The following is a 9,727-nucleotide window of genomic DNA, read 5'->3' as shown; positions in this document are numbered from 1 at the left end:
TTAGGAGAGATAACATGATGTTGGTACCATTAGGAGAGATAACGTGATGTATTGATGTTGGTACCATTAGGAGAGATAACATGATGTATTGAGATAACAGGCAAACAACAGGCAAACAATCAAATAACAATTATCTTTACTACATAATTCACTCGTGTAGACTTCTTGTAAATTAAGTAATGCAGATGATTAAAAGGATCCCTGGCTAATAAGACAAATATGTCTTAAAACATTATATTTGCCCATAAATAAAGAATCTTTCACTCAATAGGAACTGCTCGTCGCAAGTTGATGATGTCATATGTCCATGTGTGGTCCAGCCCTATGGAATTATGGAATGCATAGGCTAATAAAAAACATTTACAATATTGCTTTGATGCTCATATTAACTTTAGGAAGTATTACTTTGTTTTTATTAGCATATGCATTCCATAATTCCATAATTCCATTAGGCTGGACCATAATGGGCAGATGACATCATCAACTTGCGACAGGAGCAGCTCCTATTGAGTGAAAGTTTCTTTATTTATGAAAGAAATCAAATATTTAAGATTTTATTTTAGTTGTAGAGGGCCTATTTAAGGCATATTTGTCTAGCCAGAGAGTGTAAAAATGTTACACAGTTAAATATCTAATAAGGGTCCATTTGGTTACCAAACTCTCCATCATTTAGCTGCATGGGGGACCACCTGGAACCTCCCCCTCAAGGGGGACCACCGGTAATGAGAGACCACCGGGGGGGTCCCGGGGTCGACTCGGGTCGGTCTACCCGGCCAGGATGTGCTTGACGAAGTCGGTGTAGTTGACGTGTCCGTTCTGGTCCTCCTGCCCGGCCATCAGGCGGTCCACCTCGTCCTCCGTCATCTTCTCACCCAGCGTGGCGAGCACGTGGCGCAGCTCGGCGCCCATCACCGTGCCGTTGCCCTCCTTGTCGAAGACGCGCAGCCCCTCCACGAAGTCCTCGAAGCTGCCCGTCTCCTTGGAGCGCGCAATGTGCTGCAGCATCGGCAGGAAGCTGTCGAAGTCCAGCAGCTTGGTCTGGTGAAGATATTATTATAAATATAATGGTGAAGATATTATTATAAATATAATGGTAAAGATATTATTATAAAAATAAAGTTATGCAGCCCTGTGCTGCAGCTTGGCCTGGTGAAGATATTATATAAATATATTGTTAAAGATATTATATAAATATAATGGTAAAGATATTATTATAAATATAATATAAAGTTATGCAGCGATGTGCTGCAGCTTGGCCTGGTAAAGGTTTCATGACAGTAATTTTCATTTATTTTTATTTTTCGTATTGGGATTTGTGGACTCTTACGTCACAAACAGCAGGAAACTCAGAGCACCTGTTTGAGCCAGAAAACCCCCAGAGCACAGAAACTCTACTGAATGTTAAACCCCCAGAGCACAGAAACTCTACTGAATGTTAAACCCCCAGAGCACAGAAACTCTACTGAATGTTAAAACCCCCAGAGCACAGAACATCTACTGAATGTTAAAACCCCCAGAGCACAGAAACTCTACTGAATGTTAAACCCCCAGAGCACAGAACATCTACTGAATGTTAAAACCCCCAGAGCACAGAAACTCTACTGAATGTTAAACCCCCAGAGCACAGAACATCTACTGGATGTTAAACCCCCAGACCACAGAACATCTACTGAATGTTAAAACCCCCAGACCACAGAACATCTACTGGATGTTAAACCCCCAGACCACAGAACATCTACTGAATGTTAAAACCCCCAGACCACAGAACATCTACTGGATGTTAAACCCCCAGACCACAGAACATCTACTGAATGTTAAAACCCCCAGACCACAGAACATCTACTGGATGTTAAACCCCCAGACCACAGAACATCTACTGGATGTTAAACCCCCAGACCACAGAACATCTACTGGATGTTAAACCCCCAGACCACAGAACATCTACTGAATGTTAAACCCCCAGACCACAGAACATCTACTGAATGTTAAAACCCCCAGACCACAGAACATCTACTGAATGTTAAAACCCCCAGAGCACAGAACATCTACTGGATTTTAAAACCCCCAGACCACAGAACATCTACTGGATGTTAAAACCCCCAGACCACAGAACATCTACTGAATGTTAAACCCCCAGACCACAGAACATCTACTGAATGTTAAAACCCCCAGAGCACAGAACATCTACTGAATGTTAAAACCCCCAGAGCACAGAACATCTACTGGATGTTAAAACCCCCAGACCACAGAACATCTACTGAATGTTAAACCCCCAGACCACAGAACATCTACTGAATGTTAAAACCCCCAGAGCACAGAACATCTACTGAATGTTAAAACCCCCAGAGCATAGAACATCTACTGGATGTTAAAACCCCCAGACCACAGAACATCTACTGGATGTTAAAACCCCCAGAGCACAGAACATCTACTGAATGTTAAAACCCCCAGAGCACAGAAACTCTACTGAATGTTAAACCCCCAGAGCACAGAACATCTACTGGATGTTAAACCCCCAGACCACAGAACATCTACTGAATGTTAAAACCCCCAGACCACAGAACATCTACTGGATGTTAAACCCCCAGACCACAGAACATCTACTGAATGTTAAAACCCCCAGACCACAGAACATCTACTGGATGTTAAACCCCCAGACCACAGAACATCTACTGAATGTTAAAACCCCCAGACCACAGAACATCTACTGGATGTTAAACCCCCAGACCACAGAACATCTACTGGATGTTAAACCCCCAGACCACAGAACATCTACTGGATGTTAAACCCCCAGACCACAGAACATCTACTGAATGTTAAACCCCCAGACCACAGAACATCTACTGAATGTTAAAACCCCCAGACCACAGAACATCTACTGAATGTTAAAACCCCCAGAGCACAGAACATCTACTGGATTTTAAAACCCCCAGACCACAGAACATCTACTGGATGTTAAAACCCCCAGACCACAGAACATCTACTGAATGTTAAACCCCCAGACCACAGAACATCTACTGAATGTTAAAACCCCCAGAGCACAGAACATCTACTGAATGTTAAAACCCCCAGAGCACAGAACATCTACTGGATGTTAAAACCCCCAGACCACAGAACATCTACTGAATGTTAAACCCCCAGACCACAGAACATCTACTGAATGTTAAAACCCCCAGAGCACAGAACATCTACTGAATGTTAAAACCCCCAGAGCATAGAACATCTACTGGATGTTAAAACCCCCAGACCACAGAACATCTACTGGATGTTAAAACCCCCAGACCACAGAACATCTACTGAATGTTAAACCCCCAGACCACAGAACATCTACTGGATGTTAAAACCCCCAGACCACAGAACATCTACTGAATGTTAAACCCCCAGAGCACAGAACATCTACTGAATGTTAAACCCCCAGAGCACAGAACATCTACTGAATGTTAAACCCCCAGAGCACAGAACATCTACTGGATGTTAAAACCCCCAGACCACAGAACATCTACTGAATGTTAAACCCCCAGAGCACAGAACATCTACTGAATGTTAAACCCCCAGAGCACAGAACATCTACAGAATGTTAAAACCCCCAGACCACAGAACATCTACTGGATGTTAAAACCCCCAGAGCACAGAACATCTACTGAATGTTAAAACCCCCAGACCACAGAACATCTACTGAATGTTAAAACCCCCAGACCACAGAACATCTACTGAATGTTAAAACCCCCAGAGCACAGAACATCTACTGGATGTTAAACCCCCAGACCACAGAACATCTACAGAACATCCGCTGTGGCAGCGGTGGCCGAACGGATAGCGGCGCGGTCTAGATACCGGAAGGTTCCCAGTTCAAATCAGCCGTCCGACACGTTAAAATTACCACCGCTGAAATGCCCTTGAACAAGGCATCAACCACTACGATGAAATGTGTTCTATGAGCAGGGCCTGGCTGGAAACAAGTTCTTGAGCTTAGCCCAGATACCCTGGGTAAATATAGATTTCATTTCATTTCATTTCATTTCATTACTGGATGTTAAAACCCCCAGAGCACAGAACATCTACTGAATGTTAAACCCCCAGACCACAGAACATCTACTGAATGTTAAACCCCCAGAGCACAGAACATCTACTGAATGTTAAAACCCCAGAGCACAGAACATCTACTGGATGTTAAAACCCCCAGACCACAGAACATCTACTGAATGTTAAACCCCCAGAGCACAGAACATCTACTGGATGTTAAAACCCCCAGACCACAGAACATCTACTGAATGTTAAAACCCCCAGACCACAGAACATCTACTGAATGTTAAACCCCCAGAGCACAGAACATCTACAGAATGTTAAAACCCCCAGACCACAGAAACTCTACTGAATGTTAAAACCCCCAGACCACAGAACATCTAATGAATGTTAAACCCCCCAGACCACAGAACATCTACAGAATGTTAAAACCCCCAGACCACAGAAACTCTACTGAATGTTAAAACCCCCAGACCACAGAACATCTACTGAATGTTAAAACCCCCAGACCACAGAACATCTACTGAATGTTAAAACCCCCAGACCACAGAACATCTACTGAATGTTAAAACCCCCAGACCACAGAACATCTACTGAATGTTAACCCCCAGACCACAGAACATCTACTGGATGTTAAAACCCCCAGAGCACAGAACATCTACTGAATGTTAAACCCCCAGAGCACAGAACATCTACTGGATGTTAAAACCCCCAGACCACAGAACATCTACTGAATGTTAAACCCCCAGAGCACAGAACATCTACTGGATGTTAAAACCCCCAGAGCACAGAACATCTACTGAATGTTAAACCCCCAGAGCACAGAAACTCTACTGAATGTTAAAACCCCCAGACCACAGAACATCTACTGAATGTTAAACCCCCAGAGCACAGAACATCTACTGGATGTTAAAACCCCCAGAGCACAGAACATCTACTGAATGTTAAACCCCCAGAGCACAGAAACTCTACTGAATGTTAAAACCCCCAGACCACAGAACATCTACTGAATGTTAAACCCCCAGAGCACAGAACATCTACTGGATGTTAAAACCCCCAGACCACAGAACATCTACTGAATGTTAAAACCCCCAGACCACAGAACATCTACTGAATGTTAAACCCCCAGAGCACAGAACATCTACAGAATGTTAAAACCCCCAGACCACAGAAACTCTACTGAATGTTAAAACCCCCAGACCACAGAACATCTACTGAATGTTAAACCCCCCAGACCACAGAACATCTACAGAATGTTAAAACCCCCAGACCACAGAAACTCTACTGAATGTTAAAACCCCCAGACCACAGAATATCTACTGAATGTTAAAACCCCCAGACCACAGAACATCTACTGAATGTTAAAACCCCCAGACCACAGAACATCTACTGAATGTTAACCCCCAGACCACCGAACATCTACTGAATGTTAAAACCCCCAGACCACAGAACATCTACTGGATGTTAAAACCCCCAGACCACAGAACATCTACTGGATGTTAAAACCCCCAGACCACAGAACATCTACTGAATGTTAAAACCCCCAGACCACAGAACATCTACTGAATGTTAAAACCCCCAGACCACAGAACATCTACTGAATGTTAAAACCCCCAGAGCACAGAACATCTACTGGATGTTAAAACCCCCAGAGCACAGAACATCTACTGAATGTTAAAACCCCCCAGACCACAGAACATCTACTGAATGTTAAAACCCCCCAGACCACAGAACATCTACTGAATGTTAAAACCCCCAGAGCACAGAACATCTACTGGATGTTAAAACCCCCAGAGCACAGAACATCTACTGAATGTTAAAACCCCCAGAGCACAGAACATCTACTGAATGTTAAAACCCCCCAGACCACAGAACATCTACTGAATGTTAAAACCCCCCAGACCACAGAACATCTACTGAATGTTAAAACCCCCAGAGCACAGAACATCTACTGAATGTTAAAACCCCCAGACCACAGAACATCTACTGAATGTTAAAACCCCCCAGACCACAGAACATCTACTGAATGTTAAAACCCCCAGACCACAGAACATCTACTGGATGTTAAGAGTTCAGGTTTTTTTTGGGTGTAATTTAGCTCAGAAAACATGAAAACATGAAGACATTTTAAATCACAATACCTTTAAAGATATTATATGAATATAATGTTACATTAAGCAGTGCTGTGCTGCAGCTTGGCCTGGTAAAGGGTGTAACGATGCATTTTAACATCCATCACGATACTTGGAGCGCGATTGTTTGGTGGCAGTTGGGTTAGAGTCAGGGTCATGGGGGTCAAGGGTCATGGGGGTCAAGGGTCATCACATGCCTGCATCTCCTCTGCTTTGGGCCGTCCCAGCAGCTTGATGACCTCATCGTTGGTGGGGTTGTGTCCCAGCGCACGCATCACGTCTCCACACTGAGCCAGACGGATCTTCATCTCACCACCAGGGGTCTCATCGAACAGCGTGAAGGCATCGCGGAACTCCTCGATCTGGGGGGGGGGGAGAGAGGCGTCGTGTTGTTACCCCCATGCAGAACACAAAGCCTTCATTGTGTCACACCATAACACTCCATCTTCAACCGCTTATCCGTAGTTGGGTCACGGGGGCAACAGCTCCACCAGAGAGGAATTCCAATAAAGCTGATGATGACCTGCATAAAAAATAGACAATCTATTTGACGACGCAATGCATCGGGCATACGTATAGGCGTAGGCTACATACAGCCTATAGCTAATCTCCACTGGTGTGTGTGTGTGTGTGTGTGTGTGTGTGTGTGTGTGTGTGTGTGTGTGTGTGTGTGTGTGTGTGTGTGTGTGTGTGTGTGTGTGTGTGTGTGTGTGTGTGTGTGTGCGTGCGTGCGTGCGTGTGTGCGTGTGTGCGTGCGTGCGTGCGTGCGTGCGTGCGTGTGTTGGCTCTTACAGTAGGAATGTTAATGGCTGTGCCTCCTATCAGGGCCCTTAAGGGTCCTGCCAACACACACACACACACACACACACACACACACACACACACACACACACACACACACACACACACACACACACACACACACACACACACACACACACGATACACAAGATAAATGACACAGGGGTGAAAATGGGTTACAAAATCATGGGATAAAAAATATATTTTTTAAAATATTCAAAGATTTGTGCCACATTATCACGATTAAAAAAAAAAAAAAAAAAAGCAGACCTACAAGCTCATACGTGTACGAGCTTGTAGGTCTGCTATTTTTCAATAGCTAAAGTAGAACATAATGTCCTGTATTTAGGGCGGCTGTGGCTCAGGAGGTAGAGGAGGTCGTCCAATGATCCCTGGGTCGGTGGTTCGAATCCCGGCTCCTCCTCCTGTCCACATGTCCAAGTGTCCTTGGGCAAGAAGACACTGAACCCCACGTCGCCTCCAATGAGTCGGTCGGTGTGAGCTCAGCTCGCCACCGTTCGGTGTGAGCTCAGCTCGCCACCGTCGGTGTGTGAACGTGGGAAGTGAGGACGCTGACGTCGACTGTTCACCGAAGTTCACCTTCCAATGTATGAATGAATGGACCGTTGTGAAGAGCTTTGAGTAAGCAGGCACGTATAGTGCACAGAAGAGCCTATAAAAATGCAATTCATTGTTACCTGGTCGGGGCTGAAGTCCAGATGGAGGTTAAATAACGTCCCGTATTACCTGGTCGGGGCTGAAGTCCAGATGGAGGTTAACCCATTTTGGACTGATGTCGATTGAAAAAAGGCTTCTGAATCCTAATAGTTTTCTGAAAAACCCATGTTTCTATGTCAGTTGTGCTCAACCTTTTTCATGTCAAGGACCCCCAGAATTATCTCTATTGGGCCACAGACCTAACCTGACTCCGCCAGATGGGGCAGCAGAGAGTGCACTGGGTTCCCCCCTCCTGCTCCCATCTGGGAACTCTCAGGCAGACTTGATGCCCGGCCACAAAACGGCCTGGCCAATCAGCGGCAGCTAGAGGCGGGATCAAGGCAGCACTGTGTATGTTACACACACACACACAATATGTTGTTCCAGGGACCCCCCAGAAGCAAATATTTGAGTTAAAAATGTTCTCTCTGAAATATATATTCAAAGATTTGTGCCACATTTTCACAACTTTTCAAAAATAGCAGATCTACAAGCTCATAGCGCGCCACTCGGTGGCGCGCTATGAGCTTGTAAATCTGCTATTTTTCAATAGCTAAAGTATAACGTAACGCTTAAAAGTAAAACACCAAAATGGGTTAAATAACGTCCCGTATTACCTGGTCGGGGCTGAAGTCCAGGACCACGCTCTTCAGGTCCACCTCGGGAGGTTTGGGAGGTTCAGGCTCGGCCGGTTTGGACGGAGTCGGCGGAGCCTCATCCGTCTTAGCCTCGACGGGCTTCTTCACCTCCGGCTTCTTAGCTTCCACCTTCTTAGGAGCCATGATGGAGAGAGAGAGAGGGGGGAGAGAGACACAGAGAGACAGGGAGAGAGAGAGAGACACACACGAAGAGACAAGAATAGATGGAGTTGTGTTGGAGGGGTTTATATACTGAGGAGGAGGAGAGAGAGAGAGAGAGAGAGAGAGAGAGAGAGAGAGAGAGAGAGAGATTAAAGGAGTATTTCACCCAAACAATTACTCACCTTGAATTCATGGAGGTCTGTCTGTCTGTCTGTCTGTCTGTCTGTCTGTCTGTCTGTCTGTCTGTTCTGTGCGTGTGCGTGTGCGTGTGCGTGTGTGTGTGTGTGTGTGTGTGTGCGTGCGTGCGCGTCCTCTGGGCCTATCAGCAGCAGTACAGATCTGACTATAGAAGGACACACAACCAGAATAGAAACATTCCACATTACGGCCTAGCTAATCTCCAGAGGGGTGTGTGTGTGTGTGTGTGTGTATGTGTGTGTGTGTGTGTGTGTGTGTGTGTGTGTGTGTGTGTGTGTGTGTGTGTGTGTGTGTGTGTGTGTGTGTGTGTGTGTGTGTGTGTGTGTGTGTGTGTGTGTGTGTGTTGGCAGGACCCTTAAGGGCCCTGATAGGAGGCACAGCCATTAACATTCCTACTGTAAGAGCCAACACACGCACGCGCGCGCGCACACACACACACACACACACACACACACACACACACACACACACACACACACACACAGCTGCTCTGAACTTGATTGCCGGCCTGTTAAAAAAATATATAACTTGAAGAAAATATTGTCTCTTCTCTTGGATGGAAACCTGGCAATGTTGTTTTCGTCGACTAAAACTAAGACGAACAATGTTGAGCTTGTAGATCAGCTATTTTCGGGGCGCAACCTAGCACTCTGTAGCTAGTGAGATGCAACCCAGCACTCTGTAGCTAGTGAGATGCAACCCAGCACTCTGTAGCTAGTGAGATGCAACCCAGCACTCTGTAGCTAGTGAGGTGCAACCCAGCACTCTGTAGCTAGTGAGATGCAACCCAGCACTCTGTAGCTAGTGAGATGCAACCCAGCACTCTGTAGCTAGTGAGATGCAACCCAGCACTCTGTAGCTAGTGAGATGCAACCTAGCACTCTGTAGCTAGTGAGATGCAACCCAGCACTCTGTAGCTAGTGAGATGCAACCCAGCACTCTGTAGCTAGTGAGATGCAACCTAGCACTCTGTAGCTAGTGAGATGCAACCTAGCACTCTGTAGCTAGTGAGATGCAACCCAGCACTCTGTAGCTAGTGAGATGCAACCCAGCACT

At 45.6% G+C, this 9,727-nt stretch overlaps 1 protein-coding gene across 1 annotated transcript; it reads right to left on the bottom strand.

Moving 5' to 3' along the window:
* Positions 1–750: 750 nt before the first annotated feature.
* Positions 751–8,455, bottom strand: cmlc1 (cardiac myosin light chain-1; the record flags this gene model as incomplete). The annotated part of the gene is made up of 3 exons (XM_079515648.1): positions 751–1,038; positions 6,353–6,517; positions 8,291–8,455. The coding sequence occupies 3 exons, from the start codon at positions 8,453–8,455 to the stop codon at positions 766–768; spliced, it is 603 nt and encodes a 200-aa protein (XP_079371774.1). The 3' UTR covers positions 751–765.
* Between the last annotated feature and the right edge of the window lie 1,272 nt (positions 8,456–9,727).

The sequence above is a fragment of the Electrona antarctica genome (genome assembly GCF_951216825.1).
Source record: "Electrona antarctica genome assembly, chromosome: 12".
Lineage (NCBI taxonomy): Eukaryota > Metazoa > Chordata > Actinopteri > Myctophiformes > Myctophidae > Electrona > Electrona antarctica.
The sequence above is the reverse complement of the archived record's forward strand: the minus strand, read 5'-3'. Positions and strand labels throughout refer to the sequence as shown.